At 40.8% G+C, this 24,212-nt stretch overlaps 1 protein-coding gene across 1 annotated transcript in view; it reads left to right on the plus strand.

The window, feature by feature from the left end:
* SLC1A3 (solute carrier family 1 member 3) overlaps positions 1–23,376 on the plus strand; it is an 83,710-nt gene extending 60,334 nt beyond the window's left edge. Inside the window, exons 4-10 of the mRNA XM_050794513.1 lie at positions 5,813–6,017; positions 8,845–8,887; positions 11,681–11,973; positions 14,393–14,626; positions 15,161–15,355; positions 18,951–19,085; positions 21,152–23,376. Of these exons, the coding sequence (XP_050650470.1) occupies positions 5,813–6,017; positions 8,845–8,887; positions 11,681–11,973; positions 14,393–14,626; positions 15,161–15,355; positions 18,951–19,085; positions 21,152–21,356 (1,310 nt within the window). The 3' untranslated portion in view covers positions 21,357–23,376. The remainder of the gene's footprint in view (positions 1–5,812; positions 6,018–8,844; positions 8,888–11,680; positions 11,974–14,392; positions 14,627–15,160; positions 15,356–18,950; positions 19,086–21,151) is intronic.
* The last annotated feature ends 836 nt before the right edge of the window (positions 23,377–24,212 follow it).

Here is a 24,212-nt window from a genome sequence, read left to right on the forward strand (position 1 = left end):
AAAAAAAAAAAGCTTGTGGCCTTTATCCAGCATAGCAACAAAAACACTAAGAAGAATGGCTGGTTATTCAAAAAAATGATCATTGAGCCCCTCTCTGTGCAGACACTATGCTAGGCACTGAGGCCACTGCAATGAATAAAACAGATGGTCCTGCTCTCTTGGCACTAAAATTCTGGCAGCAGGAGACATAGAATAAACAAAACTGTCCTTTATCAAGGACATACTTTGTACCCTGTAAGTATGTTTTCTCTAATCTTGCAATGTAGGTATTGTAGTTTATTTTCTACATCAGAAATAAGTCTTAGAGATGAAATAATGCTTTGTGAGCAGTTTGTTTATTATGTACCTGTTTAATGAGTAATAATAACACCTAACATTTGTTGAATGCTTACCATGTGCTGAACACTACTTTAAGTGCTTTCTATATGGAAGCCCCTTTAATGCCAGTGAAAACCCTATGAGGGAGCTTCTATTTTTCACATTCTACAGAGGAGGAAACTGAGGCTTGGAGAAGCCACATGGTACCAGAGCCAAAAGTAGAATCCAGGTATTCTAATGTCAGAGTCTGAACTCTTAACCACTGTGCCACTGTGTCTTTTAGATTACATTCTAAGGTTATCACCGGCTTACTATCTGCGATGCAAAATTGTGACATAATCATTCTTTACTAACAATTTGGTATCTAACTTTTAAAGATTTGTCTTCAGTTCCAGAACCCTTCGAATCGTAGCACTTTGCAGTGTTTTTACAAGCTAGTCTATAAAGGGGCCACAAGAAAATATTTTTGTGCAGAAAAACAATATAGTTCTGGCTAGAGAGAGATTTGAAGTGACTTTCTTTGTGCTCCCTCACCACCCCTCACTGCCTTTCCTGAGTGAGTTTTTTCACCCTTCTCCTCATTCTCTTCCTAGGATGGCAGTGTACCCTGGCCCCAGCAGTGGGCAGCTGCCTAGGACACAGGGGCCCATTTTTCAACCTGTAATTATGAAGTATATTGTATTTTTAGAGTTTGATTTTCTTATTTAAAAAAATCTTGTATTCACATGAATAAGTACATATTAGTGCTCATCCTTGCTTTCCTTGTAAGTTTGCGCATCTTGAAATTCTAGGAGGGTTGAGAACAGGAGGCTTTCATTAGATGCATGTTTGAGAAACTCATTGTGGAGAAGGAGTACATCCAAAATAAAATAAAAACTGAAACAGAACAATTTTCTTGAATCAGCAGTTGCCGTCACTCTTTTCTGTTCCTCCTGGACCTGGTCCAGTGGCCCTGGAAGAACAATGAAACATCATGGGGATAAGTGGGAAGACAATTCAAAACAGAAGACTGCTTCTCTAGATTTCGTGTTTCAAAACCGGAGACGGGAATTGTTGGGGGAAGTACACTGGTACATGTTAATGTCCAAGTCATAGATTTTCAGCAGACGGGAGAATAAAATCATGCCAATGATGGAAACTTGGGAACTTGACACATTTTATGTTGTCTTTTAATACTTGATTGAATATGTATTTTATTTATCCAAGAAGTCATATTAATTATTATACCAAAACAGATCTAATTTACAATACAGTCTTACAGAGTACCACATAAACATTTATGAAACATTCCCTCTCTGCCCCTAAAATCCCATGAATTTGGTGCATATTTGTTGCGACAAACCAATTGCCAAAAGACTATCTTTATAATTACCCATTTGCTCAAGAAACTCTCTTCCTTTCCTCTCTCTTCCATGTGACTACTGCCTAAAATACTCAGGTGTTTGAAGCAAAGTTTTAATCTTTTGCTTTCTAGAAAGCATCTTATTCCGTCTCCTTCTGAAGCTTAACTCATTGTTGAACAGAAGTAGGTTTGGAGAAATGATTGCTTGCTTGATAAGTGGTTATTTATGGGTAGATTTGTAGAAAAGAAAATAAGACTCAAGTGCTCACAGCAGCCAGCAAATATGCACGGGTCTCCACCCTCCATTAAGCATGCTCTGGGCTGTTTTTCTAGGAATGGTGAAGAATTTGCACGGATATTATCAGCTGTCTAGCTCGTCCTTCTTGTGGCCAGTGTTAATCACCTTGATCTTAAAGTAGGTTTAGGGAATGTTGAGTAATTGGACAGAGATTTTTCACAATTATATTCCTCCATAGAATTATCCTCAAGCCAAGTGGCTCATCTTAGCAATTAACTAAAATGCAAGAAAGTTAGAGAAAGTCAGCATGGATAACAAGCAAATGAAACATGGGTGACTCCTGGCTTGTCCATAGAAAGAGAGGTACAGCAGTAAGAATACTCTCTTGGAAATGTGGGTTCAAATCCCGCCACTGCCATTTATTAGCTGTGCAACGCTGGGCAAGTTATTTAACTTCTCTGGTCTCTTGTTTATTCACCTATAATATAATATCAACAATATCTGCATCATACAATTGTCATGGAATTAAATGACTGTTATCATCAATCAAAGATAGGACTTAGTGAGTGAGTCTTTGGACCAGATAAAAGTTAACTCGAAATGTACAAAGCACACACACAAATGTGTCATTGCAAGTGAAAGAGCCATGACGGTACTTTAACAATAGTACAATATAGTATTTCTTTGGATTTCAGGGGGATCTTGGTTCTGTAGGCAGGTTGTTTTCGTATTAAAGATGTCATGATGTCTTGAATTGGGCTAGTTTAGCTAAGCCCAGATCAAATGAAGAAAAAGAAGCTAGTTAAGATCATTATCTTTACCACTTGCTCTGGAATGTGTTTCTCAAATACGTGTTTAGATGAATGCATGACTGTCGTAACACACTCCCACAATTACGTACATACCAAAGTAACTTTCTATCTCCCCATCACCCCAGTGCTCTTTTTTCCCATATACTTTAAAGTGATAAGGCTCAATGTAAACTTCCTCCTTCCCAAACATTTAGGGCAGTTCCTGCCAAGCGCCCCGTTCTACAAAGTGATTTAGTACTTTAACCTCGCTCCAGACACTCTGACATCTCTGGTTAGTCTCTGGTGTAAAGGTTAGTCTCTCATATTTCTTGAGGTTGGGTAAAGGAAATGGTCACAGAGTTTAGGTGAGGGTGGGGAAAGTGATGCCCTGCTCATTTGGGGTTTTATCTTCTAGAGTTCTTCCTCCATTTTCCTGATGCCACCAGTATTAAGGCCATTGTGTGTGAACAGATTGTACACATCAGTCCTGCTGTTCCCTGATGACAGTGTACCACCTTGTTCCTGGTGGTCTCATTCGTTTTACAAGCCAGGGTACCTGGAACAGAGGTGGTAGAGGTGGTCAAGTAACTCTGTGTGGGACTTCGATCCTCCTTTAAGGGAAGGACCTACATGGAGATGTGATTAATGAATATACTTCCCTTACCTTTCTTGGCTAAAACAATAGCAGCTGTTGTTTTTATTATCTTTCAAAGGATAAGGGCCAATATGTAGAGGTGAGGGAGGCCTCTCATTTGATGATTGATTCTCCTTCTGTGCCTTTTGGGAAAAAAATGCCTTGATGGTTGTCTTTAGCTATTTAGAATTAGAAAGTATGAAGAAAATGCTTTCATATAGGTTTTTACTTTAAACATGTTTTAAAAACCTATAAACTTTATTTTCTAGAGTCAACAGCCCTGTAGCTGTGGGTACTGGGATAACTTTCCCTATACCTCTCCCCATGGTGTGAGAAAGGACATATAAGCCTCATCCTTTGTTTGCCACTTTGGTTTCCAGTGCTCTGCCTTGACCACTTAGCACTCTCTCCGAATAGCTGTAGGTCGAGAATAGTGGGCAGGAGCGTCAGAGAAGAGTTGGCCTGAGAACGGAACAGCACCACAAAATAGAACGCGAGAGGGAAAAAAGCATCTCGGAGGAAGAAAATACTGCCGCCTGGTACTCCCTGGTACCCAGAGATATCCGGCGTATTGTGCTTACACCACTCGCCGGTTCCACAGGGAGAGAGCCGGAAGAATTGCAGGCTTTGGTGGTGACAAGTTCAGGCACTCATGGGAAAGAGAGTGGGCCCCTTCTGAGAGAAATCATTTTGAGCACAGCCAAGCCAAGATATTTTCAGATGTGATTCAGACCTGAGAATGAAACTGCAGGGGGATGGGATACTTCGGTTGGGAACAGATTAGCCCATTTTTAACATAGTTGAAGTGTTGAAGTGGTGCCATCCTAACAAATGAATACTTAGCCCCTGGTTTCGAGAAAGTGGCCCAGGATAAAAGAGGCTAAGTGCATGGCATCAAAGCCAAAGCTGGCCTCCTTATCTGTGGGAGCTACGGTTGGTTTTCTCAGAGGCAGAAAGTGCACTGAACCTAGTTACGTAAGACCCGAGTTCAAGTTCCCACTCCATTCCACTTCGTGTTAAATCCTTTAGACTGTTACTTAATTGCTTTTTAATCTGTATTACAGGTTGTTCAAAATAAGAACATATGAAATACTAAGGGCTTATAATGAAAATTATAAGTGATACGTTTCAAATACAAATGAAATTATAAAATGAAGGTCATGGCTTCAATTTCCACTTAAGCTAATTACCTTTATATTAAGATTTTTGAGCAAACCCAACCAGTTATCTGGCAATTGTAGACACCATTTTTATCAGTACTTTACTTTCTAAATATGCAAATATTTAGAGTTTGCACAACCTGTACATATGTTTGTGTGAACAGGGCCACTAGCTAAATATTAAACCACCATTAGAATCTGATACTCATTATTGAAATACAGTATAACCTTTTAATACATTTGTGGAAACACCATTTTAAATTGTTTTTAAAAAACTCAATTAACTGTAATTGGATTACACTATAATTGGATTTTAGTGGGATTGGGGAGGATAAAGAATGAAGAAAAGTGAAGATACAGCTAATAAAACGGAAGAGCTCATATTAATATAGATAATTTAATCTTTTGAGAGTTTTGTGTCTTTTCCAATAGTTTCTCAGTCGAAAATGCATCAAACTGTGTTCCATTAGCTACAGCCATTAGGAAAACCTTAAAAGTCATGCCTCCTTTTTTCTCTAGGATGACACCTTGCCTGAGGCAGACTTTGAAGATGTCCTGAAAATGAGGGAAAGAGGGATGTTTAGCATGAGATGAGGCATCTCAGACCTGTGGGACAAAGTAGAAGAAGACAGGGTACAAGAATGAGAACTGTGCCACGATAATTTTTTAAAATTTTTTGATTGGATGAGATGAAATAGCAGAGAAACTATTTGAGAACCTTATAACCCAATGTCTACTTTAAATGCAAATTGAAGATAGATCAGTGGGTGATCAGAATAATAGCTTACATTGTACATTAAAACATTAAAAAAAAGACTCCCAAATACATATATAAAATAATTCCTTTGAAAGAATTTAACGGCAGTTAATCTGTGTGTGAATCACCACAGTGCTTGAACTTGAAGTAAACTTAGATTATCCTGCCAGAAAAATGTTTTAAGTATTTCTTTACACACACATGCACACAGGCACACTCACACACACACTACTCACACTCGTAGCTTCCCCAACTAGTGGTAACCTAGGAAAGAATCTGATGCACTTTCGGACCATTAGAGAACAGTATTGGTTTGGCCATGTGAAATCAACTCCTGGGGCAGAAAATGAGTGACTGCATGTTCACTGACACCGCTGATGCCTCACCATTCTAGCCTCAGCCTTTTTCCTTCACCTTGTAAAATTTGGGTCCAGGTTCTCACAATATGTACGAAATCCCATTGCTGGGTGGGATGAGGGTAGGGGAGTATAAAGGAAATGCTGTTCCCATTGTCTTCCACTGCAGAATTCCCTGGACTGACTTCCTGAAAATCTTCTGTTTGCCTCCACCAGGAATGGCGGCCCTAGATAGTAAGGCATCAGGGAAGATGGGAATGCGAGCTGTAGTCTATTATATGACTACCACCATCATTGCTGTGGTGATTGGCATAATCATTGTCATCATCATCCATCCTGGGAAGGGCACAAAGGAAAACATGCACAGAGAAGGCAAAATTGTACAAGTGACAGCTGCAGATGCCTTCCTGGACTTGATCAGGTATGTCCTTGCAAGCCCGTCCTTTGGGGTGTATTTTCACCATCCAGATCCTCTTACTGGGAAGCTAATCAAACCCTGGAAGGGGTGTCTGACTGAACCAGCCTTGCCAGGCTTGAAATGAAGGTCATATATCTTTACTTCTTTCTTATAGAAATTGAAGGAAGGATCCATTTTCTGATCTTGTATGAGAGAGGCGAAAAGAGCAAGGAGAAGATATGAATTTTGAGAACCTTGCCTTTAGGATTCAGAATCTGGTCACTGAGCTCTCTCAACTATGCAGCTCACCTTGGAATTTTAATAATTCTTAACCTATTTTTCTTAAGTACTGTTCTTTAAGGCTAGTTTTTATTCAACTATGCCTTATTCTTTGGACCCTTCTGATTTAGAACTTGTGATCAGTATCATTGCCCACCATGCACAACGCATTATACACAATCTGGTTCCAGAGGGACTTTAGAGATCATCTTGCCAAACCTGTCCCAAGGTTTTCCTTTCATAATATTTGTGGAGAAAGAATTTGGCAGGTCTGTAATAAAAGAATAAAGGATGGTTTCTTTAGCGTTGTTTTACATACAAACCATACATTGATTACAGATGAGTTTTATCTACTACTTGAAGCAGACTTGGTAATAGAGTCAGCCTTATGTAGAACTGTGAAGTAAGTCAAAATTCAATCCTGGCACCTTCCTGCTTCCTCTCCCCTACACACCTGCCCTTGCTCAGTCAGGTCCTGGCAGGAAGCATACCACATACTCAAAAGGAACCTTGAAGAAGGTTTGCCAAGGTGCAGGCAGCCTTAAAGGAACCTACCAAGGATGGTGAGGCCCCAAAGCACTAACAGTAAGAAACTATTTTGTTACCACCCTTAGCTATGAAGGAGCAAAAGAAAGGAGGTGTTATGGAACCCAGAAAGAGCTATAGCCTCGGGAGGGAAGGGCCTCAGGAACCCTAAATAGAGGAAGGAAGCTGCCACCAAATCTGTCAAAGAGAGCTCTAGGAGAATATAGACTCCCTCTGCCCTGTGATCTGTTAGTGCATGTCACTAGACAAACCCAATAGGAGTAGGAAGCCAGAGGGCAAGAGAACCCATGTGTTGTGGTCCACAGAGGCCAGGCTCCCAGGGCACAGACAGAATGGAGAGTGAATCTAGAAGGACAAAGGAAAGCTATCTCATAATAGGCTCTAGATCCGCCATCTGCTTAGCATTCCCCCACCGTTTAGTCCCTCCCAGCCTGTTTTCCCAAAGACTAGCTATATCCTCCCAGCTTTTCAGCTAACTTACCTGCAGAGTGACTGGGTTGTCAATTCTAGATACCTGTGTAAAAGGCCCATTCCCCATTGATCATCTGAAGGAAATTCCTCCATTGCATCTCAAGGAATGGGGCTGTGGCAGGTAAAGTCAAGAGAGGTTTGGGGAGCAGAGGGTACCTTCAGCAGCACCTCTCAATTCCAACCTTGGGTGACTTTCTACCATCTCTATGTATGTAAACACTGCCCAAGGGGCCTCTTCTTCAAAGTCCTTTTTCAGGGAGTTAATCACAATGATCTGCATGTATCAAGCCACCCTGTAACATTACTCCATGCCAAGCTGACATTCAATAGCTATGTTTTTATTTAGTTCATACAATTAATTAAGGCTTTTCACTATTTCTTCATGAACTTTACCCTCAGATCATTTAGATTAGAAGTATTTTATTATATTACATTTTCTTTCCCTATAATTTTTACTCCTTGTTTGAAGAATTGGAATCTCATCATCCCCAGTCTGATTGATCCATCAGAAGACTGTGTTTCTGCCCTGCCTTGCTCCAGTGACAAATGTATCCTGCTCACAATCAATCACTTGGTTTGAGCATGTATCCTGGAATCTTCTGAATGCACATTTCTATCAAGGTTGATAGCAACAACCCCATAGATAGATAAGAAGGAAAAGAAAACAGGATGGTCTAGTAGGAAGAAAGGGACAAACGTTTATAATATTAAAATATAACTTTGGTAACATGCAACTGCTGGAATCTTGAGCTTGAGATAACTGCCGGGTCATGTCTCCTTCTCCCACAGTCTTTCATCTTGGAGCCCTAATGATAGTTTAATCCAATCTCCTCTTTAAGAGATAAGTCAACTGAGATATAAATGGGTGCCATGACTTGGCCAGGGTCACACAGCTGATGACAGACTTCCCAGCCAGAGTGTTGTCCCTCACTCTACCGCCTACAAACATAAACACTGCTTTGACACAGTCTCTGAAGAAGTAACAAATCCTGCCACATGGGCTTCAAGTTCAAATTTTGCAGGTCATCTCTCCATTGGCTACCAAAGAGCTGCAGAAGCTTTAGCAATTCAGTGCCAAACCCCCGTTCCCCAGAATGCCTTTGGGAGACTTTTGGAGAACAAAATTCCATAGGCTGACCATGGCTTTTGGTTCAAAACATTTGGTTCCTAGACACATGGCACAATAACCAAAATGACCACTACTGAACAATACGTTAGTTAGCCAGAAAGCTAACAATAAAAGTCATTTCCATTCTTACTTTGATTATTCCTAGCAGCAGAGTTTTTAATAAGATAATGGCTGAATCAAGAACCCCATTGGCTGACAAGAGGATAAATGAGTCGAGTTTGGACTCCCCTGAAAATATAAACTACATGGGCCACACTTAGGGAAGACCATATATTCCTTTTCAAGTCGTAAAATCCACTAACATTTTTCTTTTTCCATTTGTTGCTTGGTTCAATGCAATCTTTACCCTACACACAATGAAACAGAATTTAAGGAGCAAACTTATTACTTGGAAAATTTTGCAAGTGACTATTATTTTCTTTGCAGGAACATGTTCCCTCCAAATCTGGTAGAAGCCTGCTTTAAACAGGTAAACACTCTACAGACATTAACTCACCTTTGAAATTCCTCTTTTTTATACCAAACCAAGTGGGACCCTCTTTCCCCCCTCATTTCTCTGCTATAAGAAACACTTCTCTTGTCAACCAGATTAAAAACATTAGTGTTTTCTAGGAATTTTTTTGGGAGGGGATGGTCTTACCTTGTATTGAAGGCTTAGTAGTTGCCAGACACTGTGTGTCTTGCATACAAATAGCTCATTGAGTCTGCTATTGTTAAGAAGGCTAATCACAAGACCCCCCCGCCCCCCGCTTCCTATCCCCCAACTCCCTGCTGGCAAAAGCCCATCAACCAAGCAAACACCAATATAAAATATATTTATAACTTGCCTTAAAGAAGATTAGAGAGATTATTCAGATTTCTGGGTTTGATTTAAATATCAATGGACTGGTTTTTTTTTTTTTTTTCAAGTCTACCAAGGACCTAATGGACTCTAAAGGAGAGCCAAAGCAGAAAGGAATGGCATCATCACTTATGGAAATCCTGCTATATGCCAAGCACTAACATTATTTTTAGTCCTCACATAAATACAATAAATATTATTGTCTTCATTTCACTGATGGGGCAGTTCATCTATATGAACTCAAGACAATTATGTATCATGCACAGATTCTCACAAGTAGTAAGTGGCAGACTCCGAATTCAGATTCACTGTGTTGACTCCAAATTCTGTCTGCTTTCTGCTACTCCATTCTGCTTCCAAGAAAGGAATATTCAGGGTGATGAGACCCCGACCTGGAGGCTATAGTGAGGTCCAGCTCCTTTTAGCTCATATGCAAGCAACTCTTGGCTCTGTGTTGTGGATACAAATACCTTTTACTATTAGAAGATAAAATCAATAAAGCTCACTTTAACCTCACTTGAATATAAGAACTTTGTTGCCTAAAATATTAAAAGGGAAACAGACACTCTGGGTTAAATAACACTTCCCATACATTTCTCCATATAGTGTCAATTCACTCCTGTTGTAATTCCCTAACGCTTCTGCTTAGGATCTGTAAAACAAACCAAACAAAACCCCAACCTAGTAGAAGACTGTGTTTTACACATGTAAGTCTCCCTTTGTTTTTTTTTCCCTTGTAATAATTTTTAAGACTATTTTTAATATGTAATACATGCACACATTGAAACATTCAAACCAAATTCTTTCTTTTCAAATAAATAAGCCTGAGGCCAAAATCTAACTTTCTTTGTTCAAAAACAACTATAACTATAAATAATAAGTGCCTTTCAATCCAACCAGCCAACTCCAGCACCATGGGGCTGACGTTCCAGTAAGTCAGCTGGCCCTGGGTGATATCAAAAATGTTGATTTCCAGATCTTTCAGATAGAAAAAGTGCTGACTTGTGCAGATTGATTGTGTTTGATTTGGATTTGCATTTACAGGATTTTGAAGGGAAAGAAAATCTTTCTCTCCAGGTCTAGTTGGCTTAGACCAGAACTCTAACAAGGTTGCAGTTTCTGTGCATACTGCAGAGTGTAAGGGGAATGCGTTAGAGGCATAAGAAAGGCTGATCAGGATTGAAAATCTACCCTGGACAATCCACAAAATGCATAAGAACCCAATGGAATAAAGAAATTTGAGAGTCGATTGGAATAGATGAATGGGGCCAATTTTTTTGTTGCTTGAAATTACCAGCGCTACTTACTGTTCAGGAATGTGTGCATAGTATTGACAGCTGGCCATGCCTTTGTTTGGGAATAGTTGTTTCCCAGTGGATAAGAAAGTTTTCCATTAACCCTTAGTAAAGAAATGACCAAGCACTTCATATACAGCAGCACTTTCTTCCCCTGGATTCTAGATTCACTCACCATCCATATATTATTACTCTTACTGGTGCTTTCCCTACAATCGCTATCAAGATCAGGAATTCTACTCTCATTAAAATCACAGAGGGATGAGCTTACTTGTTTCATGTGGCCAGCATCTCCTGACTGGGGCATCTATGCAGAAACTGAATAGATGATGGGAAAAAAGACCATCTCTTGAGTTAGAAGTGAAATCCCACTATAGACTTGGAGAAGGTGAGTTGTCCTCACCAACTATTAATCAGGCACCTATTCTTAAGAATTGATAACATCAAGAATGGCTTGGAGACTGGTTGTTTAGGGATTTTTAATTTTTAATACCCACTGAAATCTCTAAACAGGTCTAATCCCTGAAGGGCTTTGTCATTGAGCACCGTTAGCAGAAATTAGTACAGTACTTTAAAATTTGCAAGATGTTCTCATACATTCTGTTTGATTATCACAACAACACTGTGAGGTAGAAACAGCACAGTTGTTCTTGTTTCACAGCTGTGGAATATGAGAGAAAGGATACCAGGTGATTTATCTATTATACCATAGCATGATCCCCACAGAAGGGAAGAGGACTATTGTGAATATTTGGGTTTATGGTTTAAAACAAAAATCCCATTATAGTCATTTTATTAGGGTTTCAGAAGAAAGCAAAAGCAGATGCATGTGTTCAGTCCAGCATCTTTAGTGGATATCTCTTTCCTGTTATCATTTGTTATATATTTGAGTGAGTGTGTGTGTGTGTGTGTCATGATTTGTATGTATTTCAGTATGTGTTTCTGTCTATGTTAAGAAAGTAGTAGGGGGTTGCCACAGATTAAAGAGAGAGAGAAAGAGACTTTCTATAACACTAGTCTCTGAATACAGAGTAATAAATATCATTTTAGAAAATTTGACAACAGGAAAATATAAAGAAAAAAATAAAAATCACCTTTAATCCTCATTGTGCTTTTTATTTTTAAGTTTAAAACCAACTATGAGAAGAGAAGCTTTAAAGTGCCCATCCAGGCCAACGAAACGCTTGTGGGTGCTGTGATAAACAACGTGTCTGAGGCCATGGAGACTCTTACCCGAATCACAGAGGAGCTGGTCCCAGTTCCAGGATCTGTGAATGGAGTCAATGCCCTGGGTCTAGTTGTCTTCTCCATGTGCTTCGGTTTTGTGATTGGAAACATGAAGGAACAGGGCCAGGCCCTGAGAGAGTTCTTTGATTCTCTTAACGAAGCCATCATGAGACTGGTAGCAGTAATAATGTGGTATGTATTTCCATTTTCTGTATATGTTATATACGAGATGGTGATTGCCATCAACATGTGTTCTGTACTGAGGAAGGTGCCACGAGTCAGGATGGCCAATTGCAGTGATCTCACTCTGGTAAGCACAGGAAAATCAATGAACCTCTGGGCCTCTAGAGGCCTTGAACCTATCTGCAAGCCTCTCCTAATAAGTTTACTTCCTTGTTTTCAAACCCTGTCACCTCCTTTCACCCCAGTGCTGATGGAATCTCATTCCTCGTTTCTCCATTTTTTATCTAGTTTTTCATTCAAGACCTAATTATTGAGTGTCTACTATGTGCTAAGCGTATAGTGCCAGGCACTGTGGATATAGCAATAAAGAAAACATACAAGGATATTCCAGATCTTACACTCTTTTAAAGGAGACAGACAATAAACAATTCAATCAACCATATGCTTTAGTCACAGGTGCTGTGGAAAAATAAAATAAAATAGCAGGTAACTAGGAGAAGGCACAAAATTTGCCTTGGATGGTGCAGAAAGGCCTCTGAGGAGGTGACATACTTTGTTAAGACCTGAATGAACAGAGGAAGAAGACACACCAAAGTGCCAGAAGAACGGTGTGTTCAGTAAAGGGAAAAGCAAACGGAGAGGCCCCTTAGGCCATCAGGAAAACTGAGGGCTCCTCATCTGTTTCAGCCCTAAGAAAGAATTGTAAATGGCAGTTCTGCTGCAATGTCTAAAGGATTCACAGGAAGTATTATAAAATGCCAAGTCACAATTTATGACAAAATTTGCTTTAATAAAGTTGACAGCAGGAGACAAAAGAAGAGACTATAAACCCAAGAGGAACATTAACCTTGGAAAGTAAACTTTACCCAACAGGGAGAAAACCCTTTGATTGACTTAGGCTTTCTGTGGAGGTTGCCTCTCTTTCATTCTTTATTTTTAATCCAGGCTCCTCTGTGGCACCTGAAGCAGGAAAGAATCCATTGCTAAGAAAAGCAGTCACTCACCAACATGATTAAAAATGCGCTTGTCTTTAATGCCACCAAAGCCCAGAGAAATCTATTTTTCAGGAATTTGTACAAGATGGATATGAACTTGGGCACAAAGACAGATCAGAATGTGGTCTCCATGGGAGCCCCCACTTGGAAGGCTCCTTTGAAGTCCTGGCAGGAACGAAAGTGGACATTTCTCTTCATATTATTAAATGCCTCCACCTTTCACCTCTTTTATGAAAGAAGCCCATTCAAGGCCCCTGAATGAATCTCACATGCAGCTTGTCTAGCAGTACATTCGCCTGCACATTCAATGCTCAGTTACTATATTTCTGAAAACAGGTATTCCTATGATTTCCTGGCCTGGGTTCTCAAAGGACTTTTGAAAGAAGCATTATATTTTTCGATTTGAAACAAGTCCTCCATAGTTGCCAGGAGACCCTTCTCCTTAAGTGTGATTGGCTTCTCTGTGTTTGGTAATGTGAGTTTGGTTGTAGTTTCCTGCACATATGAAACAAAGAGAAGGGAAATCCAGGCAGCGAGGTCTTTAAGCAACCTCTGGGTTATTTCAACTTGTAGAAGTCATTTTGAGTCTCAGTTGCTCTTTCTTGCATTGTCTGCAGGAGGAAAGCTCACAATGGCAGTAGCAGCCTGTGGGAAACAATGACTTCATTAGAACACCTATAACCTGATTGTGGTAGTACATACATGCACATTATTAAGTTTAATCATGAATTTACTTTATGGACATCTATTTATGGCAAGCAGTACTAGATTTTCATTTGCACTATAACAAAATTTTCTCTTAAAGTAAATTTACTTAAGTAAAAAAGATGATTGGAAGAATAATACTAAGTAATCTTGTAAGTGGTATGTAGATATGGAAAGGCAATAATGAAAGTAGCCCTTGAAAAAGAGAACTGACTGCAAACCTGAGACACTGGCGTACCATCGTGTGCCTCTTGCTTTAACTTGGTAATTAGGCTCTGATGTGGAAAATGCTTCCAAAAGTCTGGATGTTGGTGCAGTGGATTCCAGCAGTACAGGACACTTAGCAGGGGAGCAGGAGGCAGAGGGAGTGAGTGGCATCTGAGGACCAGAAAAGTGACCCCCGTGTAGTGAAAGGAGAGCTGTCTAGGAAGACAGAGGTGGGTATCAAAAGCTCTGTATCTGCCTTTTTTCCCAGGTTTAAGAGAAAAACATTGTGTCCTAGAGCAATTCTGAGGGAGGGGAAAGCCCGATTCTGCAAGAATCAGGGGAAATTCATATTTACAAAAGAAAAAAAAAAGAAGTCCACAGTTTCTGTAAGTCCTAATGGTATCCTGGGCAGGAAAGTTTGGCAGTCAACTCTCTTTCACTTTTTCTTATCACTTGGAAATTTCTGTGGACTAGCTTGGTGGGAACCAGACTCCAACCGTGCTGGTGTTGCTTCTCCCCAGGTACGCCCCCGTGGGTATCCTCTTCCTGATTGCTGGGAAGATTGTGGAGATGGAAGACATGGGCGTGATTGGGGGGCAGCTTGCCATGTACACTGTGACTGTCATTGTTGGCTTATTCATTCACGCAGTCATCGTCCTGCCACTCCTCTACTTCTTGGTAACACGGAAAAACCCTTGGGTTTTTATTGGAGGGTTGTTGCAAGCACTCATCACTGCTCTGGGGACCTCTTCAAGGTATGTATATATGTGTGGCAAATGAATCTGAAATGTTACCTTGAACCAGGGCCCCTCAAGTAGGGTGTAGGAGGAGCCATTTTATTCTGGGTTTTAAACTTCCAGGAATGATGAGTCAGCTTTCTCACTTCTCATGCCAATCACACCTATTTGGGATTCGGGGAATGCCTGGCTACATATCTTTTGCGGGGATGAATTGGAAATCAACTATCCTTTCCCGCCCACTTCATCTCTCTTTAATTGACATCTGCCTGAGGGAAAAGAGGCAGAGTGACTTGGCACAGGCTGTCGTGATGGGGGCATGATCACAAGTGATGCCACACAGAGGAACCCAGAAGCAGGAGAGCTGCCAAATGACCCCGTGAGGGGACCACACTGTTCTTAACCCGCTCCCCTATTTATATAAGTGCTGACTCAGTTCCCATTAAGTTACAACATGGGAGAGGAAGGAACTGTCTGTCCCAAAGACCAAACACACAGACAGTCAGAACTACCAGGATGCTCAGCTGATGTGCCCTGTTTCACTGTTCTCAGTTCTGCCACCCTACCCATCACCTTCAAGTGCCTGGAAGAGAACAATGGCGTGGACAAGCGTGTCACCAGATTCGTGCTCCCCGTAGGAGCCACCATTAATATGGATGGGACTGCCCTCTATGAGGCTTTGGCTGCCATTTTCATTGCTCAAGTTAACAACTTTGAACTGAACTTCGGACAGATTATTACAATCAGGTACAAGGAAAGAGTTCTATACAACCCTTTCTTAAGAATGCCTTTAAGGCTGGGAGCAGTGGCTCACACCCATAATCCCAACACTTTGGGAGGCCAGGGCAGGTGGATCACCTGAGGCCAGGAGTTCAAGACTAGCCTGGCAACATAGTGAAACCCTGTCTCCACTAAAAATACAAAAATTAGCCAGGTGTGGTGGCATGGGCCTGTGGTCCCAGCTACTTGGCAGACTGAAGCAGGAAAATTGCTTGAACCCGGAGGCAGAGATTGCAGGGAGCTTAGATCGTGCCACTGCACTCCAGCCTGGGGGACAGAGCAAGACTGTATCTCAAAAAAAAAAAAAAAAAAGAATGTCTTTAAAAGACAAGAGGATAACCAGGGTTGGGAAGGGGATCCCACATAATCAAGAGGTGGGGATTTGAGGTAATCATTTTATATTTAGATATTTTAATTGTTTTCTTTTTAGAGTATAGATGTATACACTCATTAATAACAAGGTTCAAAAAATATAGATATGTATAAAGTAAAAAGGGAAACTTGCCTGCCATCATATCGCCCCACATCTTTCTGTAAGTGACCATTGTTCATGTTTGGTTTGGAAAGACTCTTCCTATGCATAGACATGCACACACTTCTTTTTTGTAGTTAGTGAAATTATATTATACATACATGTTTGCCTTTGACTGGTTTGCTTGTCAATAGACCAATAAATATGTCTACCTCATCATTCTTTCTAATGTCTGTAAAATACATAGTATGGATATTTCTCCTTTTTAAAAGTGTTAGATTATACTTCAATATTTAAAAGCATTAAAATAGGTTAGCTTGTATATATACTTCCAGAAAATAAAAAGTTAGATGAACTTTTTCTCCTGAGTGAGTTTTTTGTTTTTTTGAGATGGAGTCTCACTCTGTCACCCAGGCTGGAGTACAGTGATGCAATCTCGGCTCACTGCAACCTCCACCTTCAGGGTTCACACTACTCTCCTGCCTCAGCCTCCTTGAGTAGCTGGGACTACAAGGGCCCACCACCACTCCCAGGTAATTTTTTTGTATTGTTAGAGGAGACGGGGTTTCACCGTGTTAGCCAGGATGGTCTCGATCTCCTGACCTCGTGATCCACCCGCCTCGGCCTCCCAAAGTGCTGGGATTATAGGCGTGAGTCACCGCGCCGGGCCTGGGTGAATTTTTAGCCAGTGTAAGATAGATGACAGACCACACTGACAAGTAGTTCAAGAATCTGACTTTTGTGGAGAATTTTTTAAAACTATTATATTGGAGGTGTTCAGTGAAAAGTTATTTTCCTTTCCATACCCTCCCCCAGTCTCTTAGTTTCCTTCTGTAGAGGCAACCAGTGTTACCTGCAAGTTTCTTCCGTGTCCTTCCAGAGATACTCCAGGCATACCCTTGTGCATATGCAAATATAATCCCTCCTTTTTACTTATTAAAAGTTATTTTGCACAAGGTCCGCTTGAGTCTAATGGCAACGGGACGCTTTCAGACTCACAATCCAGATCAGCCTCTGCTCTTCACTGTTGTGGGGTTTTCAAAAAATTGTTATTAAAAGTACATTTTGGAGAGCAAAATAAGTCAGATTTGGGGGGATTTTTATCACTCAACATTTTGTTGTGAAATTTGCCCTATATATAGGGAAGTTGAAACAATATTATAACAACCATCCTCTACCAGATGGAAAAATTGCAAACGTTTTGCCATTTTTGCTTCTTCTTTCTCTGTCTTTCTCTGCCATTATGACATTTCACCTGTACGTAATTCAGCATGCATCTCCTAAGAACAAGGATATTTTTCTACATAACCACAATAGTAAGAATCTTAAAAATACTTCCAGAATATTCAATCTATATTCAAATTTCCCCAGTTGTCCCCCAAAACATGTTTTTTACAGCTTTTACTTCCAGACCAAGTTCAAATCCACATTTATGGCCTACATTTGGTGTCTTAGTTTCTTTTCATCTAATCAGTCACCATACATTTGTTGTTATGTTTATTTAGAAATAAGTTGTTAGACTCTGTGTATGTTTTGTGTTAGTAGAAAATGATAATAGTTGTAGTAGGGTGCATTGGAGTAAAAAGGACAGGGCTGATCAGGGCCAGAGGTCACTGACTGACCTGGGGGTTCTGGGAACCTCAGTCCCAAAGTAGTTACAATGGGACTGAGGAGATCATTAGCTCAGCTCACCTGTAACCTATACTTTGGCATATTGATTGAAAGGCTCTGAGTTATAAAAAAGGTTCAGTTGCATGTGACAGAGTTAAAAATAACAGTAAGAGTGACAAACAAGATAGAAATATATTTCTTTCATGCAGCACAGCTCTGCTCCACAAAGCCTTCAAGGCTGATAGATAGGTGTTCTGTAATATAAGGGACTGAGTCATTTGAGTGTTATCATTATCCAGGGGGTCCGGGATGACCTACCACCCCCAGATTTTAGCCAGTGGGAATTGGGGAAATGGCATACCCTGCAAGTTGTTCAGTCACTTCCATGCATGTCTGACTGGCCAGAACTTAATCTAAGCTTCAAGGGAGGTTGGGAAGTGTAGTCTTCATTCTGGGGAGCAATATACCAGCTAAAAGTTCCAGTACCTTAGAAGGGGACCAGTATGGGGACCATGAATACTTTCTGTGCCAGACTTAATACTTTATTAATACCACTTATAACTAGATAATACTTTACTATTTATAAAACATTTGCTTTGCAAGCCATGTCTACACTGCCTTCATAAAAGGTATTCCTAATACTATAAAACTTTGTGCATAAATCATTTTGCTTTTGAATTAACTAAGCAGACCAAACTAAGAAACCAAATTTGATTCTTTTGACAACATTAATCATGAATGTTCAGTAACTTTACAACCCTCCACTTGGATAGGGGAATTATTGGAAAGAAATTATTATTGTAACTCTACAGAATTTTAAACTTCGCCTTACAAAATACTTTCAGGGATGTTAAAAAGTGTATAGCTGCCAGTTTATTTTAAAACAACTAGAATAATAGGTCCAACTTCACAAGGGTCATTGTATGAGGACCAAATGAGATAAGCCACGATTAGTATATCAGAAGACACATAGTAAGCATATGATAAATATTAGTTAGCATGATGATTAGTTCAATTTTTTTTTAATCTCATTTACAGGCTGGGCATGACGGTTCATGCCTGTAATCCCAGCAGTTTGGGAGGCCAAGGTGGGTGGATCACTTGAGGTCGGGAGTTTGAGACTAACCTGGCTAACATGGTGAAAGCCCGTTCTACTAAAAACAAGAAAATTAGTCAGGTGTGGGGGCATGCACCTGTATTCTCAGCTACTCAGAGGCTAAGGCACAAGCATTGCTTGAATCCAGGAGGAAGAGGTTTCAGTGAGCCTAGTTTGCACCACTGCACTCCAGCCTGGGCCACAGAGTGAGACTCTGTTTCAAAAAAAAAAAAAAAAAAAATCTCATTTACTTTTTTCCTGAAGCACATCCTCTTGTGTTACATGGCAAGTCAGGCATTGGCACCGTGCATATTTTGCAGCCTATATGCTCTACCTGGGGAGCTTTGTAAAAGTGTTTTCTGTTCTGGTACTTCTGTTAACAGCATCACAGCCACGGCTGCCAGTATTGGGGCAGCTGGAATTCCTCAGGCAGGCCTGGTCACCATGGTCATTGTGCTGACATCTGTCGGCCTGCCCACTGACGACATCACACTCATCATCGCAGTGGACTGGTTCCTGTGAGTATGCTTGGCCTGCATTCTGACTCACTGTCACAGGGCCCACCTCTGTCACTCTAGGGCACCAGGCAGCCTGGCACAGCTACAGAAAGAACTCTGAGGAGAGGGGCCACTCGGCCCATAGTTAAATTGTCCTCATTGTCTGACCCCTGGTCCTTATCTGGAGACCGAGCCCCAGCCGACATGTGCACTCACTCCCCTATCAGCCTGAGGGGCACATCTGGCTGCCACAGATCTCACTCCATAAAGCCATTCAGGAATTGGGAAACCCGCTGTCTGCAAAGGCAACATAAATCAGCAAGGCTGTTTCTGAGTTGCACAACACAACGCCACAGCAGCTGGAACAAAGCTGCAGGCCCCACATGCCAGCTCAGGCCCTGCCTCTGTGTGCTTCCCATTCCGGTGGGAATGATTTTCCCATCCTAGCCCAACAGGGTGAGGCTGAGCCATGCCGACACTGGGAAGAGAGCTAGTGTCATTAAGTGGAATTGAGTTTTGGATCTGGGAAAAGTTCCAAGAAATGTACCCTCCACACTCTCAAACTCTAACCTCTACAGGCCTATCCCTGTGCCCCCTTTCCTTGCTCTTCCAACTGGCATTCTCTGTGCCTTTTCTCTTGAAAGTTTACTTCCGCTTTTGAAAATCTTTCCCCAGGATACCCAAAGCAAATGCCTAGAACACAGTAGGTGCTGGAGTTAGCACAACGTGTGTTCACTGGAACTGAGACCATGAAAAGAGCTTGACAGTGTGTGTGAAGCCCCAGAACGGGCAGAGAGGATTCACTTACGGGGACCTGTGTTTGTGTCCTGACCTTGTGTGAGACTGGGCAGATTACCCAACCACCCTCGGTTCTACCTCTGTAAAATGAGGGTGCCTGTGTCTGCTACCTCCGAGGGGTACTGTAGGCTTCAGTGCAATGATGCCTAGAAAGTATGCAGCCTACTGTCTGGCCCACAGTCAACATCAGTTAACATGAGCACTCTCGTATAACGCTACAGTTCTCCACAGTCTTTGATCTTTACACTTCAAAGTTATTGAGCACTGAAATAGCATTTCATCTATATGGGTTGTATCTATTCATATTTATCATATTAGACAAACATAAATTTCCATTTGTTAATCTAGAACACGTTTTATTTAAAGGTGACAATAATAAATTCATAAAATGAATAAATAAAATGAATTTATCATCCTTAAAAAGGTTACATATGCTAACGTAAATAGCATTTTTTTGTAAAAAATAAACATTTTTGAGCCCAAAATTTATTTTATTTGTTTATTTACTTGTTTTGAGATGAAGTTCCATTCTTGTTGCCCAGGCTGGAGTGCAATGGCACAGTCTTGACTCACTGCAACCTCCGCCTCCTGGGTTCAAGTGATTCTCCTGCCTCAGCCTCCTGAGTAGCTGGGATTACAGGTGCACACCACCACACCTGGCTAATTTTTGTATTTTTAGTAGAGACGGGCTTCACCATGTTGGCCAGGCTGGTCTTGAACTCCTGACCTCAGGTGATCCACCTGCCTCCCCCTCCCAAAGTACTGGGATTACCGGCTTGAGCCACCGCGCCCGGCCTCGACCCCAACATTTAGTGAAAAGAATGGTACTATTTTATATTTTGCAAGTTTCCTTAATGTCTGGCTTAATGCAAGACAGTTGGAGTTTCCTAACTGTTTCTGCAGTTTCACAACTGCTTCAGTGAGTTGTGACATCACACATCATGTAGTCTTTGCAAAACTCCACTATACATTCATGAGAAGATGAGACTGAGAGGGACAAATGATATCTTAGTATTATTTTGAGAATAGCTGAAATAGAAGGCTCATTCCCCACTGTTGGGACTCTCACTCCAGTCAGACTAATAACTGAATATTCATCATCTATATGGCCTTATAACTTTTAATTGCTCCTATTATGAACATTATGTGTCTATTATGTAATCTTGCAGTTGGTAGACACAGCGAACTGAATTTTAAGAGGTGCTTCGCTGGCCAGTTCCTAATGTAAGTTGAAATCTTGTGACGGTCACGGGAGCCTCATTTTTCCCTCCTCCCCACCCTGCCCGCAGGGATCGCCTCCGGACCACCACCAACGTACTGGGAGACTCCCTGGGAGCCGGGATTGTGGAGCATTTGTCTCGACATGAACTGAAGAACAGAGATGTTGAAATGGGTAACTCAGTGATTGAAGAGAATGAAATGAAGAAACCATATCAATTGATTGCACAGGACAATGAAACTGAGAAACCCATCGACAGTGAAACCAAGATGTAGACTAACATAAAGAAATGCTTTCTTGAGCACCAGGTGTTAAAAACCATTATAAAATCTTTCCATCTCATTACAGCTCATTCTCTCCAGCAAGCCCCTTAATCCCCTTTCCTCCCTTCTGATAAGATTGGAAAGTAGTCCTCCAAAAAACAAGGGAGGATTTTGGGTGGCCAAAGTGTATAATTTTCATCCCACAATTGAAATTTTTACATCATTTCATGTTAGTCTTACCTAATAAGGTACCAAGATCAAAAATATTCTGGATCAGATCTTACAAGTTTATGTGGCACACAATCCTATAAATGTGATTTTTTTTATATAAGTTAAACAAATAGTAGGCTAAAAACATTTTATAATCAACTTTTGAGATTTAAAAATCTTTCAGAATACAATTGAGTTTTAGTTTCAAAATGTTAACAACTTGAATTACAACCGGTTATCAGTTGAACAGTAAGATTTTGTCCCTTTCTCTTCTGACTGGTATACTGATTTCATTAGTAGCGAGGTGCACATATACATCTAGCACAGCTGTGAGGACAGACAGAGGCAGTTTCCATGTGGCCTTGAGTAAATCCCATCTCACCTCTAGGCCTCAGTGTCCTCATCTATAAAATGAGGGACTTCCCTAGATGTCTTCGTGGTCTCTTCCAGCCCAGACATCCTGTCATGTCATGAAAGCGCCTGCCCTCTATTTCCCCTCAGAACACCCCGTACCATCCATGGAGCACAGGGCTTTCAGAAAGGACACTTTAATGGGAGTGAAAATTTCTAAGGACGGGATGGCTATGTGTGGTGGTCACCAGGTCCTGTGTGCAAAGTGCAGGTTATGCAAGTCGCCAGGCAGGAGGCCATTCCAGGACTGGGATTATTCGTAAAACCCTTTGCCCAGTTCATCCCAATGGGGGAAGTATTCCCTTCTTACTCTGGGAAGAATGTCTCCCGCCACTACTCAAACAGAAGAGAAGGTAGCAGCTAGCAAGGGTGCTTGTGGGCACACTATGGAACACTAAAGAGCTAGGAAAGAGTTGAGCACAGGCAACATTATAAACAAAGGATTTGAAAACACCAAGAGTACAGGTCTTCTTTAAGGAAGAATAAAAAAGAGGTTCTTTTTTTGGCTTTTTTTTTTCACCTGAAACACTTCTACTCTTGAGTCCAAAATCATTCCCCCATGAAGTCTGCCTACCAAAACATAAAGACCACTTATATATTTGAAAGAAGTCAAACGAATGAGCTGTCTAATAGAAGTCCATGAGTTGAGTGGGTATTTTTTATTTGAAAGTGCTTTTCTTTAATCAAAAGTCCTTAGAACGAGAGAAACAAAATATTTCTGTTTTGGAATCCCACTTATCAAATCATTCAAAACTTTCAGCTGGAGTGGGGTTTGCTTTTGTTTTGTTTGTGTCCATAAGAAAAATGGTAGAAGATGAATCCGTATGAAGACACTGTCAATGAAGTTATGAGAAAAAACAGCAGGGGCATTAGTTTCAGGCAAGGCAGCTCCCAGGTTTAGAGATTAATTTTTACCCCCTAAGGAATATCCAGTCAAAGACGCTGAGTGGGAGCTGTCAGGCAGTAGCAGCTGTGTTTGAGTTTCTGGCTGAAAATGGTGAAGAATGGACTTAATTATGCTAACAGACTGAAAATCTAGACATACATCCTCTGATATACAATTAGAGATATTTTTATATAGACCCCAAGCATTCTGTGTATAAAAGTTAACATTAGGCTGTGATGGAGTAACCATTTAATGTCGAGGCTCTATTTGGGAAATACACTACAAATGTTAATGTATGTGGCTGTCATCTTAAGATACTAGTAGAGCAAAGACTTAATCATATCAACTTAATTCTGTTATACAATTTTTTTACATACTAACCATTTCTTATGGAAAGATCCTGTAGGGAGCCCATCCTCTCACCAAGCCATCACAAGCTCTGCATACACATGCATTCAGTGTGGACTGGGAAGCATTACTTTGTAGATGTATTTTGAATAAAGAAAAAAAATAGTTTTACATTAACATCTTTGCATGTTGTTGTTATTCTTCTCCTCAAAGGAAAATACATTTTCCATTCATGGAAATATTACAGTAAGCTCAGGGCAGTCTCTGGAAGGATCCCGTGCAGCAAGGTAAAATCTTGGCAGAGCCAGCTGGGGGAGCCAGCCACAAGAAAATAAGTAAGGACATGCTCTCCTGCTCAACTCCAAGAACTGGAGCTGGAAACAGGAGGAGGTGAGCGGAGCACTTTGCTGTAGCAGACCGTACTTCCTTGTCCATGTCAGATTCAGATTTCTCACATGAATTGAATCATTTCCATGTTGGGATTAGAAAAGTGTGATGCCACCACGGGCCCTCCAAAAAAGTAACTTTCTGTCTGACGTTCAAATTAGGTAGATTTATCTCTGTGATTATTACCACCATTTGTGAAAAGAGCTAACTAAGATCTCAAGGGATGCCCAGAAACAGTCATTGTACTAGTGAACTGCTCTATTCATTAAGAACAACTTATGGATGACTACTTTTCATCATGCTTTTTAGTAAAAAATTGGCAGGCAATATCATGAAATCCCCAGATTGAAGTAGTATCTGGAGACTATAATCTGACCCTCTCTACCTGCAGGTGGCAGCCACCTAGAGGAAAGGCTCTTAAATTGGATCCATGGACCCCTAGGTCATCCACATGAAGAGTTCAATAGGTTCATCGCCCTTGAAGTTGTGGGGAAAGTTTTGTGATTTGCCTTTTTCTGGGGGTAAAATTCTTAATTTCCATCGGTTTCTGTAACAGATCTTACGACTAAAAAAAAAAAATTTACAAATTGCTATGTTTGAATCATACATCCTAACTTTTGTGAAGG

The sequence above is a fragment of the Macaca thibetana genome, chromosome 6, assembly GCF_024542745.1.
Source record: "Macaca thibetana thibetana isolate TM-01 chromosome 6, ASM2454274v1, whole genome shotgun sequence".
Taxonomy (NCBI): Eukaryota; Metazoa; Chordata; class Mammalia; order Primates; family Cercopithecidae; genus Macaca; species Macaca thibetana.